This window comes from Diuraphis noxia, unplaced genomic scaffold (assembly GCF_037042655.1).
Source record: "Diuraphis noxia isolate RWA-SAM2 unplaced genomic scaffold, SU_Dnox_SAM2 contig0004, whole genome shotgun sequence".
Lineage (NCBI taxonomy): Eukaryota > Metazoa > Arthropoda > Insecta > Hemiptera > Aphididae > Diuraphis > Diuraphis noxia.
This window is the reverse complement of record NW_028301714.1, coordinates 16,527,196-16,553,390: the sequence shown is the minus strand read 5'-3', so window position 1 is coordinate 16,553,390 and position 26,195 is coordinate 16,527,196. Positions and strand designations below refer to the sequence as shown.

Below are 26,195 nucleotides of genomic sequence, written 5' to 3'. Positions count from 1 at the left end.
ACCATAAATAATTTTATTTAAATAAACTAGAACCTCTATTTAACAAATTTAAAGGTTCTTAAAAAAAAATTGTGAAATAGAATTTTTGTTGAAAAAAAATTGTTTTTTTATATAAAATTCATTTTACGTGTACAAAATGCATGAAAATAATTTTTATTAATATAATTTTATAAGCATTCAAAGTTTGAGTTTTGACAACATATTATATAAAAATCACAAAAATTCACAAATTATTTTAAGCTAGAAATTCATAAAAAATTTTAAATCTAAGATTTGAAAATTTAATACAAGATTCCTTACAAATTTGTCAATCTTTATCACAATAAAAAGTCTACCGAAAGTTAAAATTAAATTTTTATGAGCATTTGAAATTTAAATTTTTACAACATTGGATTTTCACTGGATTTCACATTTAGCGATTTTCTTATTTTGGTGTAACTCTAATAGTCTAAAACAAATGACCGCAGACACATGAAATTTTCACTGAATGTTTATATAGGCATTTTCTATAATTGATAAAATTTTCAAAATATTTAGATTTGTTTTGAGCTGTTTACTGACATTTTAATTTTTCAACTTTTTTTAGTTTTACTTTCTATAAATATCGATAACAATTTATTTGTTCTGTAGAAAAGCTTGAAAATTTAATACAAGGCTTCTAACACATTTTAACAATAGCAGTTGAAAAATAAAATAAAAATAGTCACAATTTTTATTCACAAGCATTCAAATTTTGACAACATGTTGTATGCATACGTAAAAATCATGAATATTCGTGAATCATTTTATGCTAGAATTCATAAAAAATTGTCCTTTTATATCTAAGATTTGAAAATTTAATATAAGGCTTCCAACATATTTTTACAATAGCAGGTGAAAAATAAAATAAATATATTGGAACAATTTTTATTTTAAAAGCATTCAAAGTTTGAATTTTGACAACATATGTAAAAATCACGAAAATTCACAAATTATTTTAAACTAGAAATTCATAAAAAATTTTTTTTTAAATCTAAGATTTGAAAATTTTTAATAATATATAATATATGCTAGACAGATAAACCGTCTATACGTTCAGGATCATTTTTCGTATACAATGATATAATATCATTGGCTTCAAATTTAATTCCATCCATTACAGTAACCTACTGTACAGCAGAGTGACATCCACGACTTACCCGCTTTTTTAAATATGAAATTATTTTTGTTAGATATTGTCAAGGAATCTGGTAAAACATTAGATCCTTCAACCGTTGGAAGTTGTTTGATTGAAACATTGAATACAACTGCATTATGTATTAAATTGATTAGTTGTGTGAATTGAAACCAATTAATTAATAAATATAAAACCTTAACGTTTGCCCTTGCGACCTATTTGTTTGCACACATTAAATAAATGTTTTATATACAAAATATGTTTAAAATTTGTAATAAAAAAAATAAAGAGCTAATTTGAATTTTAAAATATTGTTTTATAATAAATTACTGTCGAAAACTGGTTCACACTATGGAAAATAAAAATTAGTACAAACAAATCCAGCCACATTACTTTCTCCCTTCGCCCAAACAATTGTCCACCAGTCAAACTTTGTAACCAATTATTACCTCAAACAAACCAAGTTAAATACTTAGAACTCATTTTCGACAAAAGGTTAACTTGGAAAGACCACATATTTGACAAAAGAAAGAAACTAAACTCCAGATTACATAATCTACTACGTCCTCTCTTACGATCAAAATTAAACCTTAAACTCAAAATCCTTATTTACAAAATGTTGATCTTTCCTCTATGGTATTATGGTATTCAAATTTGGGGTAACGCCGCCCCAAGTAACATTCAAAAAATACAATCATTCCAATCCATCTGCCTTTGCACTATTACAAAAGCCCCCTGGTACCTATGTAAGTAACAAAACCCTTCACTCTGACCTGAGAATAAATTACGTAAACCAAGTCACTAAAACTGCTTACCAAAAACTCCACAAAAAATTTAGCTCCCATAGAAACCCCAACATTAGTTATCTTGCTTCACAACACATCCCTGACAACCCCCCACGAAGGCTCAAACGTAAATGGGTTAGAGACCTCCTCCATTAATTAATAAAATACCCAAGTAGGTAGCTCCATTGGGAGCCCTCCTACATAGTGCCATTTTTCATGTTATGTAATCCTCTTCATCATTATTACTTGTTGTGCTTAATTGTATAGTTGTATATTTTCTTATTAAAAATAAAAATAATAAATAAATAAATAATAATAAATTACTAAGAATTTTAGTAAGTTTATAATATATAGGTCAATACAAATGGGCCTCCGTGTACCGTGTTTATAATTTCCCGGGCCGAATTTTGATCCCAATCCGTCCCTGGTGACAACGTTATTTTTTCCAAATTAATTGTAAAATATTACTATAACCTACTCAAATTTTCATTTTTTTTTCTGCTTTATTAATTATTACCAGGTATTTACTATTTATTAATTTCAACATAATAACTAAATACGAGGTGTGGCAATTAAATAACGAGAATTTTTAATTTTATAACATTTATTTAATATTTACAATGATTTATACACCCATGCCTTCACAGTACTCTCCTCCAAGTCTAACACACTTGGTCCAGCGTTCTTCCCATTTCTGGAAGCACTCCTGGAAGTCTCCAGAAATTAAACTCTTCAAAACCGTTGTTACGGCACGTTGAATGTCCTCCAAATCCTCATAGCGATGCCCTTTCATTGGTTCCTTTAACTTTGGAAATAGCCAGAAGTCCAGTGAAGCCAGATCAGGGCTGTACCGTTGGTGGGGGGAGCGTTGTTATGTTCCTACTGGTCAAAAACTGTTGAACTTTTAATGATGAGTGTGCAGACGCATTGTCATGGTGAAGGACCCAACCATTTTTGGCTAATTCCGGCCTCACACGAGACATTCTATGACACAATCGCTTAAGAACTTCAATATAAAATACTCCTGTCACTGTTTGACCTTGTGGAACAAATTCTTTGTGCACAACACCCCTAATATCGAAGAAACAGATCAGCATGGTTTTGATTTGACCTTGCATCGTCTTGCGCTGATTCTCGACTTGATGCAAAACGTGATGCCCATTCGTACACACGTGGTTTTGATAAGCAGTCATTACCGAACACACGCTGTAATTTACGAAAAATGTTGGCCGTTTTTTCACCAGATTTCACCAGAAATTTGGTGACAATTCGTTGCTCGTTTTTCACGTCACACATTTTTGTACGTCACGACACTACACTACTAACTTTAAAAAATCGGAGAGCACAAAATATAACACCGATCACTATCAAATTTGGCAGACTTGTGTATTATCTCGTGAACTTAAGGTCAACAAATTTTCAAGGTATTAGTGTTACCACTATAGGAGATAGAAACAAATTTTCGTTATTTAATTGCCACACCTCGTATTCTAAATGATTAGTATATTATATGTTACGGGCAATGTGGAATACTTGCAATACCTAATACTATGTCATTATGTCAATGTGATCCTGCCCGAACAATGTGAACCACGATATGTTTTTTTTTTACCAACTAATATTATTTTTATTATAAATTATAATTTTATTATTACCCATTTATTCGTTATATTAATATGATATATGAATATAATTAACTATTTTTTTAATTCAGTCAATATTATTAGTTGGTAAAAAAACATCGAGATTCACATTGCCAGGGGAAAAAAAATAAAAGTATCACACCGTAACCACATGTAAGGCATATACAATATACATATTTTATACAAATCTATTAATTACATTAATTTGTGGTCCCGGAATTTCCCTCAGTTAATCTGGTTTAATTGTCCATCAATTGTCAAATAGAAAAAAAAACGGTTGCACCTATAGATATACAACTTACTGTGGTGGAGGGCAACTATTATTATCTATTTTTATACAATATGATACTATGTTGAAACGTTGAACAAACCTAGAAAATTGTTTATACATTTCACGATTTCACATATGAAAAAATATAAAATATCTGTCCCTATGGATCATTTGCTTGTAGACAGTAGAGTAGTAGACAATACAGTGAGAAACTTCTAGATCAAGTTTCACTCGCAGAGAATCTTCTAGAAACTCACCATGGAGGCAACGCTGAAGTGGTCGTAACTTATCAATTGTATACGGTTGATAACCCGACTGATAACGACCAACAGGCCCATTGGTTTTATTGCGACACATTCCAGATTTCCAGTTCAACATTGAACAACAAGAGTCAACAACAATACGGCACCGGATCTTAGATAAACAATCATCAGTTTTCGTTTTCATAATATTTCACTTTATTTTTCTATTTCTACCAGAACACATTACTGCAGTGTATTTCCGGCGGAGATTTAATGCTTCTGGTGACCACGACTGCAATTCGGACTAAGAAGCGTCTTGTCGCCGGCAGGACATCGACTGAAACAGCTGCTGTTACTTGTTTTCGGCGGTAGTGAATACCTAACTTGTGTCGACAAAGACGACACGGCAGCGTCAAAGGAAACAACGGCGGAGGTTTCTGATAAAGCGTTCACCGTCCTAGTGCCGCCGTCAGGATATTTGCCGATTGTCGATCACCACTGTCTGTTCCGTCGCCACTTTCGCGAATCACGTTTCGCCCCTTATCCTCTGCCGCCGTTACACCATATTTTAGGTCCAGCTACGGTCTTCTCCGACATGTTCAAACATGCGTTTCCGTCTTCCGATGCAATGGCCACCAACCAGGCGGCCGCTGCCACTGCCGGATCCATCCCGGCACCGCCGCCGCCGGTCAGCGTCCCGTTCGCACTGCAATTCGGCCACCAACAGCCTCCCAGCTACTCAACTTTTACGCCAGACTACCAACATTTCCCGTACACGTTCTCGTCGATTACGCCACCCGCGTACAGCTGGGCCAACACCAACAGCACACAGGTCATGAAGTGCGTAACCATCACCACAACACACTTTGTTGTAGCAACGACAAGGCGTCATATAACTGCTGACTTTATATTTTTATTATATTGTCATTTCAGGTTCACAGGATCAAGTAATCCACAGCCTTTGGACACGTCCACATTCCATCTCAACAATTTTGGGCCCGTACCAAAACGCAAAATCGATTTGGACGCCGAGTAAGTGTTTTATGAAATATTTTAGCATGATCAAGGAACTAAATTCATTGTCATTGTCTAGAATTCTTTCACTTACTAGCGACTATATTTTTCATTGTTCTTCGTATGATAGAAAGTTGTGTATTTGTGTATAACTTGCATACAATATGTTTGAAATTAAAAGGAACAATAATTTTTTTCAGACTTCCACAGCCACCCAAAATGCGCATCACCGAAGAAAAAGTATCTGCAAGTTTACGGGACATGCATATTAGTAGTGAGTTCAAACCTCACAATTACTGCGTCAGTGAAATGGATGTGAGTAGTTATTATTGAGTTTTGTAATAATGTGAACTATTGAAAACTTTTTTTTTAGATTGTGGAGAATATTCCTTGTCTCATGGAGACTGTCAACATTCCTGACACTGCCAAAACAGATTCTCAGACCACATTAGTCATGTGTGAAGAATTGCGTAAACTTCATAAAATTGAATCAATCATACCTCAACCACTACTCAAAGTGTATGGTGATATATTTATAATAGTTAATTTTTTGTATTAACGAAATGTATATTTGTCATATTATAGAGAAAGACCAAATAATGCAGTGGTTGTATGGAAAAAAAAATCTTTAATAGAATTAGTCCATTCATTATCTCAATATCAGGAACCTAAATCAACTGTTGTGATAACCGAAATCACTGATGAAGAAGAAAATGAAATTAACAGCAGTGACACAATGTGTGTTGAAGAAAATAAGTGAGTTTAACAATAATTGAACAGAAATTAATGGTTTGACAATTATTTTACTCTTTTCTGAACATATAATATTGATTTTTTAATTATGTTAAGAGGTTGCCATCAGTAGCGGACGCAGGGGGGGTTTCAATTGTATAAATACAATAAATAATTATTTCCAAATAACCGTAATTATTCTTATTTTTTCAACCCCCCCCCCCCCAAATTTTTTTCTGTGTCCGTCTCTGATGTCAACACACAATTTGTTTTGACTCTCTGGCTCACGCTCAATATAGACAAAACACATTTATGGAGAATGGTTTTTTCTTTGTTTTTAAGTATATTAGAGTAAAATCACCCATTACAATAAAGATAGAGATTTTAAGGGAATGACATTCATATTATATTTTATTGTTATTTGATTTTGTACATGACTTTCAAAATAAACATAAAAGGTGGGCAAGTGGGTATCACTCTGATGTATAGTAGTGATGGAGAGTAGATCACTATAATGATTGTGTTGAATTTGAATGCTATGACTGGTATCATTATATACAAAAAATGATTCTGAACGGAGATGATTTGTTAGTCTAGGATATATTACATTATCCATATTTAAATTATATATATATATTTTTTTTTGATACAAGTAATTAATTTTTAAGTATGATTGCATAATATTTCCATACGAAAAGGTTAATCAATTTAAAAGTATTCATAACCATAGAATCTAAAATAAAATAAATATACATTTTATACGGTCATAAAAAGTTTTCTATTTTGATTCTGGAGTTTTTTTTAAACTATACATCACAACAGTTGTATGAAATTTCAACTTCATAATTCTATGCAAATTTTTGAAATTTTGTAAACATTTTAACTTAAAATGCTTATAAGCAAAACTTGTGACTAACGATTTTTGATTTTATTTACTATGATAACTACAACTTATAATAAACCTTGTATTAAATTTTAAAGATTTTTTGATAACCAAATTTTTTTACAGGCATTTAAAAAAAACTTAGAAAGTCAAAAATTTCAACTGTATAAATAGCTTTAAATGTCAAAATAATTTGAAAATTTAAATGTAAATAGATAACGCTAATATAAACATATTGTCAAAATTTCAAGTATTTACAGTGATTTGTTTTTGAGTTACAGCAAAATAAAATTGATTTTATCAAAAACTGATTATGCCTTTCCCGCAAATTCCTGTTTTTTTTTATTACTTTTAGGGTTTTTCCTGACGCTTTTGAAAACTACTGGAAATTTTTTACTTTTGACAACCCAAAGCACCAACTCAATGAATTTTTTTCAAAGAGAGGCTTAAGTCAAAAATTAAAATATTATTTCTACTCCCAAATGTGAAGACACTCTACAAAAAAAAAAAAAATACATCATTGTAAAATCAATACATTCCTTCTTTGTTCAGAATCTAAAAAACATTTAAATTATTTTGAGAAAATATTTAGACAAATCGATTTGTCATTCCCCCAAAATTATTTTCTATTTTTTTTGTTATGGGTTGTTTTACCCTAAGATTACTTAAAAACAGATAAAAGCGATTCTGCGTAAATGTGTTTGTTTTGTCTATGTTGAGTAAGGACTTGAGAAACAAATAGTGCACTGATATCCTCTTGACTGTAAAATTCTACTAGGCATGCTTATATAAAACTCAAACAAATACTATGATAGTTTTTTTTATATTTAAAACTCAATTACATTGTCAAAACTAACATCACAAAACAGTTGTTAGTTTGATGGTACACGTTTTGCCCTTTTACAATAAAGTATTATGATAACATAATTAAGTATTACATTAATCATAATATTACAAAGCTACTATCAGATTTCATTGATATTTTAGTACTAAAGTTCTGAAGTAAATGTTTAATTTGTACAGGCTGTGTAGTGTATACACAAACACAATTAAAAATAAATTATAAAAATGATTTATTATTCTAATTTTTTTTATATAATGTAATACGTATAATAATTTTTAATACAAAAATGTTGCAGTTGCATCGCCTTTGATGATGTTAACATGGAGTTGTAATGGGACCTTGTTCTGGGTCTGACTCACGGTAGACGAGTTAACTTACTGCCAAATAAATAACATTTGAAAAAAAAAACAAACAATTAATATAAGTTTAAATGTATTATTTTTTAATTTTAAATAGTTGTAAGAAGAAAACATCTCTTTTTTGTTATTTTGTGTGATAATATTATATACTGTAAACAAACATTATATTGTAAGATTAAGTACTCATTTTAATATATGTACATATATATTTTTTTCAAGAAAGGTTATCCTAAATAAAAATGAATGCGTGAAATGTTAGCATTAAAATGTGTTAGTTAACATAATATATGCATGGTTTAGGTTAAATTGATTGTTATTTTGGATTTTTTATCCTTCTAAATACATCTTGAAAGTATTGTTAAAAAAAGAAAACAGTGGCGTATGCAAAATCCTTTTGTTCATAGTGCCCTGTTTTAAGTACCAGGGAGAAATGTTTGACAAGCAATCAAATTAGTAAACCTTTTTATAAATAATTAATAATTTTATGTTAAGAATTATATTTTTGTTTTATACCTGTAATGACAACATTACAATTTGTAAATGATTAGGCGCTAAATCAAGGTGACACAACTTGAGCACAGATAAAATCATATTTTTATACTTTATTGACATAAAATAATAAAATAAAACTTCTGTTAATAGCTTAATTATTTTAAATTTCAAGACTTGAGTTAAAAAAGTTATGACAACAATGAAAATTAAGATCTTTAGCTTTTATCTAAAACAACAATTGTAGTTGTTAATGAAACAAAAATATAAATTAATATTTAATACCCATAAATAGAATTACATAAAATAAATAATTTAATAAAAACAAATTGTTGATATTAATTGAAAACAATTATTCAGTCTTCCCTCCAACTATGAATATTATTTCATAATAACAATTATATAGATAAATATAAGTGGAATATAGTAAAGCTAAATAAACTAAACTGTGTTTCTTACTTATAAGTGTTACAAACTTAATCCAACTTTTTTGTTAATACTACTTAAATCATGATCTAGTTAATATAATATCGTTAATAATGTAAAATTAAAGAACATTTTTAAATTTTTAATAGAAAAGTTTTAATACAGTTATATAACTTAAGAAAATAATTTTTATTTTCAGTGAAACACATTGAAATATAATGATTTTTTAAAAATGTTAACAGAATTAAGTTTTAGTATTTGCGCTTAAAAATCAATCACACAACTTGTACAAAAATCCAAACGCTATGTAACTCCAGACACAATTGTCATACGCCACTTATGTTAGTATCATGGTGGGGGGATTTTCTTATTACTTACTATTTAAAATACTTAATAATGATCTTATTACCATCCTGGTGTGGTGTTGGCCAGTCGTCGCATTCGCCTAGAATATATACAATTTTTGGCATTAACATTAAGTATTATTAGATTTATTTAGCTAAAGATTAAAAATGAAGTAGTTAATAGATTCTTGCCTAGTATTCCTGTCTTGATCTCTTATCTTCTTTTCCATTTCTGCATCTGTCAATGTCTCTAGGAATGGACTCCATTGGTCAGCATCTGATGGGGGTCTAAACGGAGTCTCAACAACTGACAATGGTGCTTCACTAATATAAAAAACCATTTTATAAATAACACATCTCATATTAAGTAGTATCATATAAAAGGGTTTACCTGAAAGCATAGGTACGCTGATGCCAGCTCAATTGCCCTCTGATGGAGTACGCAATGGCAGTTACAAATTCTCCACCAAGTCCTAATTCGGCACATAGTTTCATGGCAAACTGTTCAGGCGAATTGTCTTTTTCACCCATGTCCCATTCAACTTGATCCACTAATGATGTATTACCAACATGAATGTTTAACTGAAATACAGAAAACACTATCAACATTACACATTTATGATTAAAATTAAAATTAAAAATAAATTATATTTACCTTGATAATAACTCTTTGGTCATGTTGTTCATCTAAAATATTATCATTATTAAATGCTTCAATTTGCTGACGTATAGATTGTGCAATAGCTGGTACAAATGGCAAAGGGTTCAAATCTAAATCGTCACATAACACTTCAGCAAACTGCTCTGGAGTTATTAAACTTTCTGAGAAAAAAAGATTAAATAAAATTACGTGCCAATCGATAAAAACAAAACGACAACTTAATTGAATTAATTTACATACCATTTTTGTTCCAAGTAAATGTATCTCTCAATTTTTGTCCTTCAATTTCCATATCAAGTCTAATTGGAACCAACAATTCAGAAAAGTTGGCATTCTCATGAATGTTGGCCGGATCAGTATCATCATAGCTAAAATTAATTATTATTTATTACTAAATACCATAGTAACAAATATCAATTAAAATACTCACCATAGTGGAAAAGTCCTGACTTTTTTTTGTATAATCCTATTACGGTTAATGGGAGTAGCCTGAGGAACAGCATCCAAATGTGAACTATTTGGTAATGATGGAACCCACGGAACAGATTTTTTCCCTTTAGATTCTCTGAAATCATAAAATAGAATTAATGATAGTAATAGTTATATTACTTAAGATAAATAATAAAGCTAATCATTACAAAGAATTTATAATTTAAATGTTTATACAAAATACATTAAAAATATACTAAAGAATATTCTTTTGCCCTAAAAATGTTTTTGTTCCATGTGATCGCTGATTATTTTTGTATTTGTAGTAAATTATCATTATTTGATTACTTAATTAGTGTTTATACTCCTCAAGCAGCGGTTGGATGTTGGCAAATTGTTGACAATAATAAACAATCTACATTTTTACACTAAAATATATTTAAAATATTGAATATACGAGTATGCACTGACTGATAAATATAACTCATTAATAATAAAATCAATAAATTTTATAACAACAATCGTTTTTTGTATACAATGATTTTATTTTTATATAAATATAAGTACTTAATTTTTGTCAGTCTGTTAGGTTGTTTTGATGAAAAATTAACTGAGTTTGACAGGGCCTTAAGCATAGCATTATTTCTGTATTTAATAATATGGGAAACAAGTTTTTATCACCTATCATACAATTTTAAAATATCTGCTCGTTTTGCTTATAAATATTATTATTTTACTACTATTTTATGACTCAATATAAATAATTTCTATCTGGCATAATTTGACATTGTCTTATAGACAAAAATATTCTAATTTCAATTCAAAAAGCATGTTGAGACTTAAATGAATGTAGTACTAATGTTGGTAAGTTTTTTTTATAGGGGTCAAATATTAAATTTCTATACAAAATAAAAATAACTACTAAAATGTAACTAAAAGTGGAAATTAATTAAATAATATTAGATTCTATTTGAGTAATTACTGATAACTTTAAGAGTGGTTATTTTGTTTTTAGAATTTTAACTGTCTCACATTGAAATAAAATAATATAATATTTACTAGTCATAGAACGAAAAAAAGTAATTTAAAATATACAATTTGGTTAAGAGATTATAATACTATTGCAGTTGCACATGATGTATACATCTTTGTAGTTGTGTACTAATAGGTATAATATTCACATTCTCCTTTTCATCAGAAAAAAAAAAATACAAATATTAGTTAAAATTATTATTCAACTTTTGAATACAAAGAAATATTTTAAAAAAATAAGTACATTCAAATTTTTAATGTAAATTTGCATTATATAATTTATTCATTTTCAAGCCTATATTAAATTCAAATTTTGATTCAATATTAATACTTATTATTACCTGGTAATTAATGGTTCAGTTGACGTCACAGACACAGCTTTGTAACGTTCATCATTACCATCAATAATATCTTCAACTTCAGATGCTCTTAATAGTGACACACTAGAAGCCAGGCAATGAGCACTTAAACCTGCATAGAAAACATTAAAATACATTAATTTACATATACTTTTTAAAAGTAATTTCAATGAAGTAATATTATATTTTCTACGTTATTAAAATAAATTATAAATCTAAAATGCATATGACAAAGACTAAGATCTAAAATTAAAATAAATTAAAAATCAACATACTATATTTACGATTTCAAAAATTATGGATGATAAATAATAATCAATAACATTAAGTCATTAACAATGTAAATTTTGCTTATTAATCTTTATGGACTGGATTTGGAAATCCTTTAAAAAAAAATTACTTGTTAAACTCTTTTTTAAATGAAAAAGTAAAGTAACATGATAAAAAAAAAATTATTAGGTAACGTGAATATAATAATAAAAATATTAAATGTGATGTATACCTAACGTAATTTGATTAATGTTCAGAATATAATTTAAACAACACTGCAAATAGGTAATGAAATTCAATTTTACCAACATTTTAATAAAATAATATTGAAAAGTGTTTAATAATTTATAAAAAAATCTTGCTAATCTAGACTTAATGCGACCAGACTTTATTTGTATTAAACAGAATGGCATTTAAAATAGTTCTAAAAAGAAAGATTATTCATAAAATCATTTTTAAGATAGCCTACTGTTGTCTAGAAATGTCTTATAAAATAAATAAAATATACTATTTTCAAAAGCGTTATATGACCAACCAAAAAAAAAATAATTTTTTTAATAAAAAATGAATAATATATCAATAATAATATATATAAATAATCGATTTTACTGTATGTAACTTTTCTTTTTATTTATTTATTGCAGAAAGTTAAACAAGATATATTTATAAATAAATATTAAAATGATTATAACCTTAGGAATGTGATAAAATCAATAAAATAAAATACTATTGTTCCTGGACACAATTAAAAATTCGATACAATACTGTTTGTACAATGTATAATCCTTAATAGATAGTTTTAGTAATCACTTAACACTTGAGAATTAAAATTAAAAAAAAAAATATTAAATATAGGTAATCGTAAAGAAAATTGAAATTTATCATTCCTTAAAATGCAAATAGGTACTTACCCAAATCAATTAAACGTTTCCTCTCATCATTTGTAATGGTCCTGCGAAACATTCCCGGATACCGTTTATACAAAGAACCACGGAACAGTCGCAAGTAATTGCCGACCTGAAATGATACAAAAAAAAGGAACAAATTATTAAAAGACCATCAAAAGTGTGATTGTCAAATGGCACTATGGAGAAAATTGTTGTTTTACCTCGGATCCAATGCAGTAGTATTCGCCATTCTCTTCTACCTGGAAACTGATTGGCTTGTCGCCGTATGTCCGGAGTGCCATTTTCCGCCGGTTCGAAGTCACACGTCAATTACAGAGAGGTCTGTGGTCCCATAAATTCTCGTATCAAACGAAAGACTCGGAGAATGCAAAAATACAAATATTTATATCGACAAGCACGAATGATGACACAAGCCTGTAGAAACTAGTGTTCGAAATAAATAACTTAATTTAAATACTTGTTGTCTTGATCTTAAATCTCAACTTGAAGTCTTGAACTCTCGGGCCTCGGCTCGGACCGGGTTGTTTAGTGTTTACTAGTTTATTTGTTTACGATTTGCTTCGTTTGCGCGATTGATTATCACTGTTTCTGCGCCTTAACAGTGTAGCCAGCGTAGAGACAGTGTACATATGACCGTTACGAAAACCAACCGTATCGCATTGGCCATTGCCAGTCAGTAGACAGCTGATGGCGATACCTAATATTGCTAATACGTATTATGGGCTTATGGCCTTTATGGGCACAGAATAGATATTTATGGAGTCCACCGTCCACGGTTTAAGTTTAAGATATTATTATTAAATAATGAATATAATTTACATGACTATTGAGTATTAGTCTTTAAGTATGTTTAAAACTGTGCGTGGGCTGAATAATAAACTTAATTATTAAATTATATACCTATTTAACCCATAATGTTTATACTTTTATAGGTAAATGATTTTAATGTAATTGTGAATCAATAAAATTCACTTGATTGAGACGGCTTATAGCTAGAACCACAACCGTTCAAACAATCATGGCATATTATACAATATTCTACAAATTATGATTTAATTTAAAGGTGGTAGTAGGTAGCAATATTATGTATTGAAACCTCCAACGAAAAAAGTTTACTATAATATAATTCCATTTTGTCAACATTCTTCAGGATCAAAATACAAAATTTGATCTATTTTTAACAAATGGTTAACATTAACTTACTGTTTTTTCTAATAAACCTATAGGTACTGTTTAGAGGCAATAGTAAACGTATATCATTCACACAATCATAATATTCAACATTCAAATATCTACAATAATAATATATTATTTTTTCTTGCTTTCTAATAAAGTTTATTTTATATATCACACTACAGAACCATATATAACAATTTAAAAATATTATTGTAGGAAGAGGGAAGGCTAACAGGAATTGTACGAAAAAGAACCAGAAAACCTCACCCCAAACCCTTATTTTAATTCATTTTTAAAACTGGAACTTCACCTGAGGTTAAAATTTTTACAACTGACAGTCGACAGAGGATATCTAGTGGAGCACCACGGATTATGGACTGTGATGCTGCGTTATATGTTATATTGTGTCTTCAGTTATATCCGAAAAACGACTATTTGTTGTTCTGTTCTCTGTAGTAGGTGAAAACCAAATGTTTAGTATATTAGGTGGTTGTTTAGAAAAAATTACACTGACTAAATGAATACTAGGTATATTGATAACATTAAATCTGAGGTAAAAACGTTCAATAGCTACCTAGATTACTTATTATTAATAAATACTAAATAAAATCTTGAGTAATACCTACTATTCGATAGTTTAAGCAACAGCTCGTGGAATATAACCATCACAGCTCTTAAAAAAAAATTGAAAAAGTAAGCCAAGAAACAGCATAAATATAAGGTAACTTGAGTAGTAGGTTATTAGATTCTCAATACCTATAGAAAAACATAGAATATAGACAATGTGCATTGTGTACTTACATCAAATTTTCTATGACCCTAACAAATGGCAAACAATTTACAATTAATAAAAACATTTGATATCATATAAGGAAAGTAAATTGGGTGAGAATAAAAATAAGCAAAATATAATTTATACAACTGTTATAATAACTAGAATAATATACTAGAACTATTTGCATAAAGATAAATGGATTATAATTTAAATTGTAACAAAAAAAAATTTTTTACTGGGTACATACTAATGGCCATTTCTTCGGCTCTTTGAAAATTTACGTTTCCTTGTCTTTTGATCTCACCATTTTTGGCAGTTATCGTAGATATGGGCGTATGATATTTAATTCTTCCTCGCTGAGAGATTGAAAGAGATCATCAACAATCGGCTCATTGAACTTCAAATAGTGCATGATGTACTCGAACTCGAATTGGAGTTGCGGATCTATCGGTGCCGGTGTCGTGGAACCTGTTACGATTGCCAATTCTTGAGCTAGCAGTACTCGACGTTGAATCATTTTAGCTCTTTTGCGCGCAGCTCGTTTTTTGGACCTCACTACTTCGGCAACGCGTGTTTTGAGCATCTGGGAGATCTTGTCGCGTTTGATCAGTTCGTACTCGTACAATTTTATCATTTTAAGAGTTTCTTCCAGTTCGCGCACTGTAATAAGCATTTTGCTTTTGATTCTTTAATAAGGAATTGTAAACAAAGGCTCACTGGGTTTTCTTCACTCCGTCGGAAACACGGCAGTTCGGAAACCACGTGCTAACTCGAAACGATTTACCGAGATGGAGGATAGATGCGAAACACAAACGACAAAGTTTTTGCCGAACCTGACAAAGCTTCAAACACTGAAGTTTCAAGCTGTCAACCTACAACAATTCGACTACTGGGCAATAAGTAACAACTAGGGAGACAAAAGTCAAAAATATTAAAGAAGTGTGAATTGAAAAATAAATAAATATTGAATTTTACAGTAAAAGGTAAATAGTAAATGGTAACTAATACTCGGTACGACGTTCGAAAATCGGTTCTTCCATGATATAATGAACTTTTAGAATTTCTGTGCATCTTCAAACGACATCTCGACTTTGCAATAACTCTGGGAGTAGAATCTCAATGGCAATTGGCTCGTGGCTGTCCGGCGTCGGCTGTCATTTATGATCCATTACTCATTGGTCATGCGTAGAATCAACTTTTTCTCTCGTTGGACAGAGCCTACATTTAAATTATAATATCACCTCACGAGTTACGGCTTACATCATGATAAATTCATATTTCATAATATTATTACTATTTATTATGATATTTACGTAATGTAAATCAAAATTATGATTTAAGAATAATACTAGGTATTTTAATTTGTTGTGCTATAATTATTATGCTAACTACTAATACCCGTAGTCCTCTATTTCATAATCAATACTTGAATCTAATATCCATCATGTATTCATCTGTCACAAAACTAATTTTTAATTACTAAGCAGTGTGATGCTATGACGATATCTAAGATACCTAGTTTATTCTTATTATTTTTACCTATATTTTAATAATATTGAGTGATGACTAATGATTTATGAGTAAGTTATGACGAAATAATATTTTTGCCGTATGAGTTAGTACTTATTAGGTACATAGTATTGCCATTTGATTTGATAATCCATCTCAACAATTGTTTTTAATTTTCTGTCATAATAGTGCTGTGTCTAACTTATTCTGTTGTTTAATTACAAATGGTTTACACGACTTTGACTGTGACTGTTATTAATGTGGGTAAGTACATATGTCATAAACTCATAATATTATTGTCTTGAATCTCGTTGTCATTTACCATTAACGATCAATTAATATAACAAATTATAATATTTAATATTCGTTATATATCAGTGTTTTTGAAAAAAATCAAGCATTTAAAGCTTTTTTGACCATAACTTCCAATTGAATTTTGATTGACTATTACTGAAAGTACTATCAAACTAGACTTGCTAATACATAAATTAAAAAAAAGAATTGTTTGAGATCTAACTTGCAGTTATACCTGATTTGTTTTAATATAAATTGTAAAATAGACAATCAAATTTAAGATAAAGTAAAAAAAAGATTATTTCCGAGATTCTGTTATTGAAATTTCCTCTTCTTGTGTTTCATGTTATTTTTGTATATTATACTATCTTGTCATCCTTATTTCATTTTTTTTTTTTGTCGTAAACAGAATAAATATATTTAAATTAATCAAAAAAAAAAAAAAAATTGTAAGTATAATTATTGGATTTAGGTTTTAATTATTTTATACCTACTAACCTACTGTTATTGGTTTTTTATTATAATTAATAATTCATATTTCATAAAAATATATTACCTTGGTACCTACTCATACTAATATAATTGTTCTAGACAGTTTTAATTGAACAAAACCTTTCCATCACAATTCACAGATTCTCAGTGACCCATACTGACTGTTTAGACTTGCCTTACATTTATTTATTGTATTATGTAGCTTTATAAATATAATAAGAATTAGTTAAAATTTATATATTTATTTAGTATAATATTTAGAATTTTTATCTTACTGTTTTAATAATATAACTAAGAATTACTTAACTAAATAATCACTTATTTTCATATAATTTACCAATATATAAAATGCACCTATATGATTTTACAAGTATACCTACTATTTTGCTATACATATAGGCAAGGGTGGATTCGTGGTATTTCGCTGTTGCCTGGGAGATATAAATTAAGTGACCCACGATACTTACCTTATATTTTTTTGTTTTTAAATTACAAATATGTTGTCAGGTCCTTTTGCATCATCAATTGTTTTATCATACATTTGGTTTTAAATGATAAACTATCAAATGCAATACTTACTGATAGATTTACTTGTATTAGACTACAAAGTTATAATTTATAAATAAGTAAAAAGGTATAATAATTCTACAGTTAAAAACAGCAATGCAATAAAGAAAAATGTCTTACAAATTAGTTGATTTGATTATTTTACGATTTATTTTTAAAACCTTTAACCTAACTGAAGGAGGGGATCAAAACCTCAATCAAAATAGTCAGGTTATTTTTAAGTAGGTACTTAATAATATTAATATTTAATAGAATTAAAAGTTGGAGAAGTTGTTTTTGAGTACCTATTAAAGCTATAAACATAATTATTATCTTATATTGAATTTTATTTATTTATTTATTTTATTTTATTTTTTAATTATTATCTAATATTGAACTTTCATTTTTGTTTAAAAAGATGAAATTTATATTATTTGAATCCATAAATGCAACAATTTGAGTGCATGTTTTTACTTCATCCGCTTGAGTAACTAATGGTCATTGATAACAATTTGTATGCAAAATAAAATACTAATTTTTTGTATTATTTTTACTACTATTAATATAATCTGTTAGATGTAAGCCAACATTTTTCAACCTTTTCCCCACACAGTATACTCAGGGGTGGATTGGACTAATTTGGCCCATCAATTTTTTTGTGCTTTATCTGCTTTATTTTACTTACAAAATTAATATCAATAACAGCAACAACCATATGTCCATATACTAAGGTCTGTGGAAATTCAACACTAAGACTCCATTTTTTCAACTTAAAACTCTTAATACATTTTCAGTCAGCAGCCTCGTGCTTTCATCAGGCCAAAATTGTCACAGTCCACCAAGTTTTACTCGGTAACTTGCAAAGCTAGTCCAGCCTTGTGAGCTAGTTCTAACCCACATTTAGCCATGACGCTCTTGACATTGACTTATATATTATGTTTAAATATTTCATATATAAAAATATATATATACACATACAGTGTTTCCCAAGAGTAGGGTACTCTTTATCAGTCATTACTCATTACCCTGTAAATATCATTCAATTCTGTTTGCGGGACATTAAGCTAGACTAATTGATCATTAATTCCTAAAACTTAAATTTTTTTAACTCATGTATTTTGTGCAAGCACAACAACTCTTCATTTTTTTTTTTTTAATGAAAACCCCTATTTTAATCATCATTTTTGGATTTATCAATTTTTTCAAGACATTTTGATGAATCAACTTGTGTTGCAAACTCAAAATAGCCTAAATCAGAACTATATGTATACTAAAAAAATCTTATTAAATTTGAATATTTTTATATTTTAATTGTTCGTATTATTTCCTTCTAAACATTGTGATGTAATCAAAATTATTGTTATTAAGTAATAAATTATTATTTTATTTTATTGTTAAAAATTTTAAATTTAGAATTTAAATTATGTTATTTCATAAAGTGTAAGTGTGAATAATAATTTATTACTGAATAATTTTGATTACATCGGTATTTAGAAGAAAATAATACAAACAATTAAAAAAAAATTTCCAATTCAATGATATATATTTTTTTAATTATACCTATAGCTCTAATTTAGTGCATTTTGAGTTAATAACACAAGTTTATCAAAATATCTTAAAAAATTGATATATTTAATTAACCATTTATAAAAAAACAAAAACGGGAACAAAAATGTGAGGGCACCAATGAAATGAAAACAAATTTTGGAAAACTCTTTCTTAGTGCACCCTTACATGAAGAAATCATGAAAATGTCAAGTCTATTTATCATATCATAATCAGTGTTTACAGTTTTTCAATTTATCTTATTGTAAAAATCATATTTTTACTATTACGAACATTAAAAAAAAAAAAAATGGGCCAAATCAATCCTAGTTATTTAGTGGTTCAAAAATGAAAATAATTGGCCAAAATCTGATATTTTGAATTTGAAAATACTCATATAATTACAGTAAGAATGTAAATATTATAAGGTGTACCTATAAAATAATTGAAGTAGAGAAACCATAGTTTTTTTTTTCATTAAAACTATGATATTTTGTTTATCATTGACTTATAATTTAATATTCACTACAATGTATAAATAAAATACAAATTAGGTATTTTTTAACTTATCCATGATAGATAAGATACAGATTTAGTATTGAAAAATCCTGATTATTAAGATTGTAATTATGTGTATGTGGAAATTGAAATGTATAATGGTACAAATAATATAATTATAAATAGAGCGAGGATTTGTATGCATTTGCATATTTATTCTGGTTGATCGTATGATATGCTAAGTAAGCACAAAATTTGTTTCATGACATACCGATTTAAAAAATGAAACTTTGTTGGTGCATATTTTGTAATTTTTCTATTTTAAGGGCTTATTTTACAATTTTAATTGCATATTTTGATGTTTTTTTCAGTTTATTGGAAATTTTTTAAATTTATACTATTTTCAATTATAATATTAGAAAGAAAAAAAATATATTTTTATAGTTTTGATTGTTTCGATTAATATCAAAATATCAAAATATAGGTAAGTACATTTATTTTAGGAGACATTTTTGATATAAATTGATTCTTTTTTTTATATATAGATTAAAGCTACCTGAAAATAGTGAAAGTGGAAAAAATAAAGAAAAGTGTTTTTAGTATTGTTCAATAATTTTTATTTATAATATATTATATTAATTTATTAAATGTTCCAAAAATAAATTTTTTTATGCATATTTTTTTATTTTCCATGCATATTTTAACATTTTAGTGCATATATTTATGCATATTTAAGATTTTTTAGCGCATATTCGATTGATTTTTAATGCATATAAATCCGCGCTTTAATTATAAATTTAAACCATTTTATAAATATACAAATTTCATTATTTTTTACATTGAGTTGTGTGACAGTAGGTAATAGGTATCAACACCATCACTTAGATCATAGTCTTAACAATTTTTTGAGAATTTTGATGTATTGAAATTAAAATTCTCTCCCGATAAGATTATTTTACCATATTATCGATTTTCTTAAGAACAATAAATTACAAATTAAGTTTTAATAATATTTATGTTTCTATTTTCTTTAAAAAAAAGTATATATATATAATATATTAATTTTGTTCAATATTAAGAATTTTCTCTTATTTAAAAAATAAATAATTATCAAGAATTTACCTAATAGTTATATTCATGTCATATTAATTAACCTATTCTATTATCTTGTCACTCGGTAATGATTACAATAAAAAAAACAAACTATTATATTAAAAGCAATAATTTTTTTTAAATATTGATGATTGCTGAGGGCTTAGACAAACAACAGGTTATACAATTATATAATAAATTTATATTATATACTAGATAGTGTCATTGGCGCAACTAGGGGGGTGCAAAAGAGTTTTTAGCACCCCTTGATATTTTAGATCTAACTATTATAATTATAATAAAATAACATACATTTTATGTTTTTAATAGTATAGCACCCCACGTTTTAGAGGTCTAGTTGCCTATGTTGGCCTATGGATAATGTACTTAATGTGTAGACCATAGGATATACAAATTAACTGCTGTAGCTACATATTAATAGTTTTTAATCAAATACCTGTATGTTGACCATTTCAATTAAATAATTACACAACTGTGTTACCTTTATATTTTATTTTTCAAACTATTTCAATCTATTTGTTTACTACTTCGAAAAGCTATAAAATGTTAAAATAAATAATGGAATAACTGTACTATTGTCATCCATACTATTTTTAAAACATATAATGAAAAATTTGAAAAATATTTTATTTCAATTGATACTTTCAGTTATATAATTATTGAAACAAGTAACATCTATGAATTTAATAATTTATAATTCACAGGCCTGTAAACATGAATACTTTCTATATTTTTGAGTTGTCATCATTTCAGAATTGATACTAGTATAATTGTTTATAAATTTGAATATGAACTTTTTAATTTGGATGTTGTGATATATTTCATATATTTCTAATAAACTATGAAAAATGAAAAAAAAATAATGATCATTTAAGATAAAAATATCAATTAAAAATCAATTACACCCTTTTTATAAAGGCTTAATTATTATAATATCTACTGATTTATTTTCACGAATATGCTTAAACTATGGTTTTTAAATTTTATTTTACAGAAGTAATAATTCTAATTATTGCAAATGACAATAGTCATTCGTCTAATGTTCTAATATGTATGATATCATTGATATCTAATGTCAATAAATTCATGTGATGAGTTTAATATTTAGATTATTCTTTGTAGTATTGTTAACAACTGACTAGTCAAACATACATTCTTAAATTACTGAAAATCGGTGATAAATAAATAAATTGGAAGTAAATAAATAATTCAAAAACGTTATTATAATAAAGTAGATTTATTGAAAAAAAACAGATTTTTTACCACGAAAAATACTTATCATACCAGTCTAAGGACGCGACCATTAGTTTTGATATTCTGGCTTCTTGCTTCTATAAAAGACATTTAAAATCAAGCTAAAATAAGAAAAACTACCTTTTATAAAAAGTCTTAGTGTGATATAGGTACTTCGGTGTTCAATGCAATATTCATAAAACATGTCAGAATGTTATAATTTCATGATGAACTGAGTATCAGGTTCCGTACGATCACGATTCTGATAGTAAAACCTTACATTACCTTCATCAGTATGACTGCAATTTTCCAATGAAGAACTGATGGCTATTCTTCGACAAACTCTTTTCTCAATTCAGCTTTTGTTATTTGTCGTGGGCTCTTCTTTTTTTGCGAATTTATACTGTTCATGATCATTTCCCACTTTTGATTGTTTAAGGATTCAGCTTCTTTGTCTTCTACTACTCCCATTAGAAAGTTTATAACTGTATGATACAATTGTGTAACAAAAACTAGGAGAGATAATAGCCTTAAACCAATTATTGCGCCATCTGCTCAAGATATAATACAAGTGTTGTTCTTCAGTGTTGACTGTTGGTTTCAAAACCAGTTTGGTTAGAAGATAACATAGAGGGTGATTCTTTTATCAAACAACACTCATTATTTAAAGAAGTATTGACTTTTTTAAAATATTTTTTACATAGTTTCAAGTTGTTAAAAAAACCAACGTTTTTATTAAAAAATTATATTTTTAAATATTTTTATCCTTATCATTTTTTAAGTTTTTTACTTTTTTGAATGACAACAGAGTTTTAATTTCATATTCCAAAGCAGAATATTTTTCTAAGTATTTTGATTCATAAAAATCGAATTTTTGATCCAGATTTATGTGAAACTGAATTTAACACTCATGTTTATGATGGCAAAACATTGAGAAAAGTTGTCAGGCAGCCAAAGATAGTTCCTAAACCCATAGAGCCTGATACTAGTCAGGACACATTGTTGATAAAAACTCTAAGAGAAATCGCCAACCAAAAAGAAAAGACATTATTAAAAATTGCGGCAAATAAAGAGCGTGCAGAAGAACGAAGGCATCAGGAAACACTGACGCTTATCCGACAACTTGGTTATATTTTATTACAAATTATTAATCCCCGAAAAAAACCTTCAAAATATTACAATATTAGTATATAGTATATAACAATTGTTCAGATTAGTATTCAAAAGTAGTTAGTAATACATTTTTGTTATGTTAAAACAATGGACATTTGAAGACAATTCTCGAATGCATATTATCTATCATCAAACTTAATCTCTGTTTGTAGTACGAGTGTTGCTTTTGGCAATTTTTAAATGTTGTTATTAGAGTTTTAAATTTCAATACAGTGGAATCTACTTAATGGGAACATTGTATAAAAGGGACAAACCGGCAGGGTCCCAAACGAATGTATTCATTTTAGACAATTTATCTTTGTTTATATGTGTTTTGATATCAAATAAAAGTCAAATAATATAAACAAAATGTATTTTAACAAATATTTCTTTGTATGAAGATTAAAAATAATAATATTAACCATTACTTATTTGCCGAGCTATAAATTTACTATTATTTTAATTTTGTAAAAAGTTACATTTTTGTGAATATATTTATTAAGAATTCAATTGTTAATTGTTATATTATGATATATTATGTCATGATTAATTTTTAAAGAACAAAAGTTTGATTTTATTTTTATATATTTATAAATTAAAAAAGTATTTTGTTTTTCTAATTTGTCTTATTCTTTATGTGTTCTATTATTTTATTATTCACTCAAGTATGATATTTTTTAAGGGACAATTCTATTTAGTGCATGCTTAACAATACATAAATCAAAAATTACTTAAGTTAAACTTCTTTATATTTTATAATACTTGTGTTACTTTATAGATATGTAACAAACTCACATTGATCAAAAGAGAACTTTTAATTGTTTTAATAGTTGGCAAGGCTGGACATTAACGAGTTTTTAATGGACATTAAAAATAAGTTAATATAGTAATTTAATATTAACTTCCTTAGATTGGTTACATTTTTAATATATTTGAGGTGTTAACTTCAAGTTAACTTCTTAATTCTATGCTTACTATTTATTTATAACTGTTCCTTTATAAAATATTATAAAATATAAGTATTTTAATCATAGAAATGTCCCAGAATATTTAGAAAATGTATGTTATTGGTTTGTACAAATTAATGATTTCTCTTGATATATATTAGTTATTAAATTTTAAATTTATAGTATAATAGTCATATGGGTAGTTTAATTTACAGAGTGATTCTTTTGTGGGTACACTAATTATCTCGAAAAGTATTGACTTTATTCAAAATATTTTTTTACATGGTTTCAAGTTCTTAAAAATCCAACGTTTTTATTAAAAAAATATTTTTTATCCTTATCATTTTTTTAAGTTTTTTACTTTTTTGAATGACAACATAGGGTTTTAATTTCATATTCCAAAGCAGAATATTTTTCTAAGTATTTTGATACATAAAAATCGAATTTGGGGCTATTAGTTTATGAGTTATAAGTATTTAAAGTTTAGATTGGCAGAGTTAAGTGGTATGGGGTTACCCCGCAAAATGTTTGTCCACTACTCCGATTGTCTAAACTTTAAATACTTATAAGTTATAACTCATAAACTACTAGCCCTAAATTCGATTTTTATGAATCAAAATACTTAGAAAAATATTCTGCTTTGGAATATGAAATTAAAACTATGTTGTCATTCAAAAAAGTAAAACACTTAAAAAATGATAGGGATAAAAAATATTTAAAAATATAATTTTTTAATAAAAACGTTGATTTTTTAACAACTTGAAACCATGTAAAAAAATATTTTGAAAAAAGTCAATACTTTTTTGAATAATGAGTGTTTGATAAAAGAATCACCCTGTATATAATGTCATCATGACGCGCGTGCCATGCAGTGTACCAACGATTTTTTGTTCAAAAGTATTGTTTATTAATTTCGATGTTTTTACTTAAAGTCACCACTGAACAAAGAAGAAATGATACTCGACCTGTTATTCGATGATAGGAGCTATCAACTGTTTCCTTCTAAGTTACCATATACTTATTAAAAAAATAAAAAATAATTAATATATTGGCAGGTATTGAAGAATATTTTAATATTTTGTTTCATTACTTTAATTCATTTTATATTTCAATATAATTATTTAATAATATTCCATTCCGTTATAATGTTGATAAAATGATAACGTATAGTAAAAAAACAATGATCACATTTCTTAGATAATGAGGGTAGTTAGTAAAACTCATTTGTAGATACTTTCCACTATATAGGTAGCCCCACAATAATTGAATGTATAGCGATAATTTTTAACGTGTTTTATAATCAATAATCATACAAAATATAAAATTAATAATAATTATATGAATATAATGTCATCATAGGCGTGCGGACAGGGGCAGCAAGGTGTGCTCTTGCTGCCCCTGGACGGTTTGAATATATTTGTCTGGGCTAACCATATAATAATAACATAACATAATAATATAACCGTATTATAATAATAAAGTGTTATTGATATTTGATGTATTTTTAATTTTGATATCGTAACCGGTGTTGAGCAAAAACAATCTATGATTAACCAATGATAATATCGTTTAAAATATTTTTATTTAAAGGTCAAAGGTTAAATTTTGATTTTGAGCTTAAAAATGTTAACTTAATACCCATCATGTATGGGCCGGTAAAAATATTCGCTGCCCCCGACTTGAAACTTTGCGCACGCCTATGAATGTCATCCATATAGGCCATAGGCATATTTAAGAAAGAAAATCTGAAAAATAAGGCTTATTTATTCCCTTACTAAAAATTGGTTTTACGTTAAAATTTTTACCCTCTTAATTTTGTTGAAGGAAAAAAAATTGTAAAAAAAATACATTCATCACTACGCACAGAATTTAAAACAAAAAATTACAAAATTCGAAAATTTTTCGTGACTATTTTCATGGAAATTTTCAAAGGAAATTTGCATAGGATTTGCAAAGGCCAAGGTACTCTAATAGTTTTAGACTCGTAAATTTATAACTATAGGCGATGGACTTTTAGACCATTTTTAAAACATTACTACATTACATTTCATATCGTTGATTAATGATT

General features: G+C 27.5%; 2 protein-coding genes across 3 annotated transcripts; one reads left to right on the top strand and one right to left on the bottom strand.

Moving 5' to 3' along the window:
• Window positions 1-4,191: 4,191 nt before the first annotated feature.
• Window positions 4,192-8,235, top strand: LOC107172957 (uncharacterized). Its single transcript, XM_089225892.1, has 6 exons — window positions 4,192-4,937; window positions 5,031-5,129; window positions 5,312-5,426; window positions 5,485-5,630; window positions 5,697-5,867; window positions 7,866-8,235. The coding sequence occupies exons 1-6, from the start codon at window positions 4,693-4,695 to the stop codon at window positions 7,900-7,902; spliced, it is 813 nt and encodes a 270-aa protein (XP_089082018.1). The 5' UTR covers window positions 4,192-4,692; the 3' UTR covers window positions 7,903-8,235.
• On the bottom strand, window positions 7,531-13,387 carry Snr1 (SWI/SNF related, matrix associated, actin dependent regulator of chromatin, subfamily b, member 1). 2 transcript variants are annotated; one of them, XM_089225890.1, is made up of 10 exons: window positions 13,048-13,387; window positions 12,851-12,956; window positions 11,652-11,781; window positions 10,280-10,414; window positions 10,090-10,217; window positions 9,844-10,010; window positions 9,580-9,770; window positions 9,381-9,512; window positions 9,223-9,289; window positions 7,531-7,947 (listed from the first exon to the last, which is right to left on the bottom strand). In XM_089225890.1, the coding sequence occupies exons 1-9, from the start codon at window positions 13,126-13,128 to the stop codon at window positions 9,250-9,252; spliced, it is 1,110 nt and encodes a 369-aa protein (XP_089082016.1). In that variant the 5' UTR covers window positions 13,129-13,387; the 3' UTR covers window positions 7,531-7,947; window positions 9,223-9,249. The 2 variants fall into 2 exon arrangements, with proteins under 2 accessions (XP_089082016.1, XP_089082015.1); XM_089225889.1 differs by having other exon boundaries at window positions 9,254-9,289.
• Window positions 13,388-26,195: the final 12,808 nt, after the last annotated feature.

What these genes read in the sequence shown, in the direction of transcription:
- Snr1 (XM_089225889.1), bottom strand. Translation starts at nt 13,128, where the DNA reads ATGGCACTCCGGACATACGGCGACAAGCCAATCAGTTTCCAGGTAGAA. An exon ending in ACTACTGCATTGGATCCGAG is followed by an intron (nt 12,957 to 13,047) that starts GTAAAACAACAA and finishes GTATCATTTCAG; the next exon opens with GTCGGCAATTACTTGCGACT. An exon ending in GAAACGTTTAATTGATTTGG is followed by an intron (nt 11,782 to 12,850) that starts GTAAGTACCTAT and finishes TTTTCTATGCAG; the next exon opens with GTTTAAGTGCTCATTGCCTG.
- LOC107172957 (XM_089225892.1), top strand. Translation starts at nt 4,693, where the DNA reads ATGTTCAAACATGCGTTTCCGTCTTCCGATGCAATGGCCACCAACCAG. An exon ending in AAAATCGATTTGGACGCCGA is followed by an intron (nt 5,130 to 5,311) that starts GTAAGTGTTTTA and finishes AATTTTTTTCAG; the next exon opens with ACTTCCACAGCCACCCAAAA. An exon ending in ACTGCGTCAGTGAAATGGAT is followed by an intron (nt 5,427 to 5,484) that starts GTGAGTAGTTAT and finishes CTTTTTTTTTAG; the next exon opens with ATTGTGGAGAATATTCCTTG.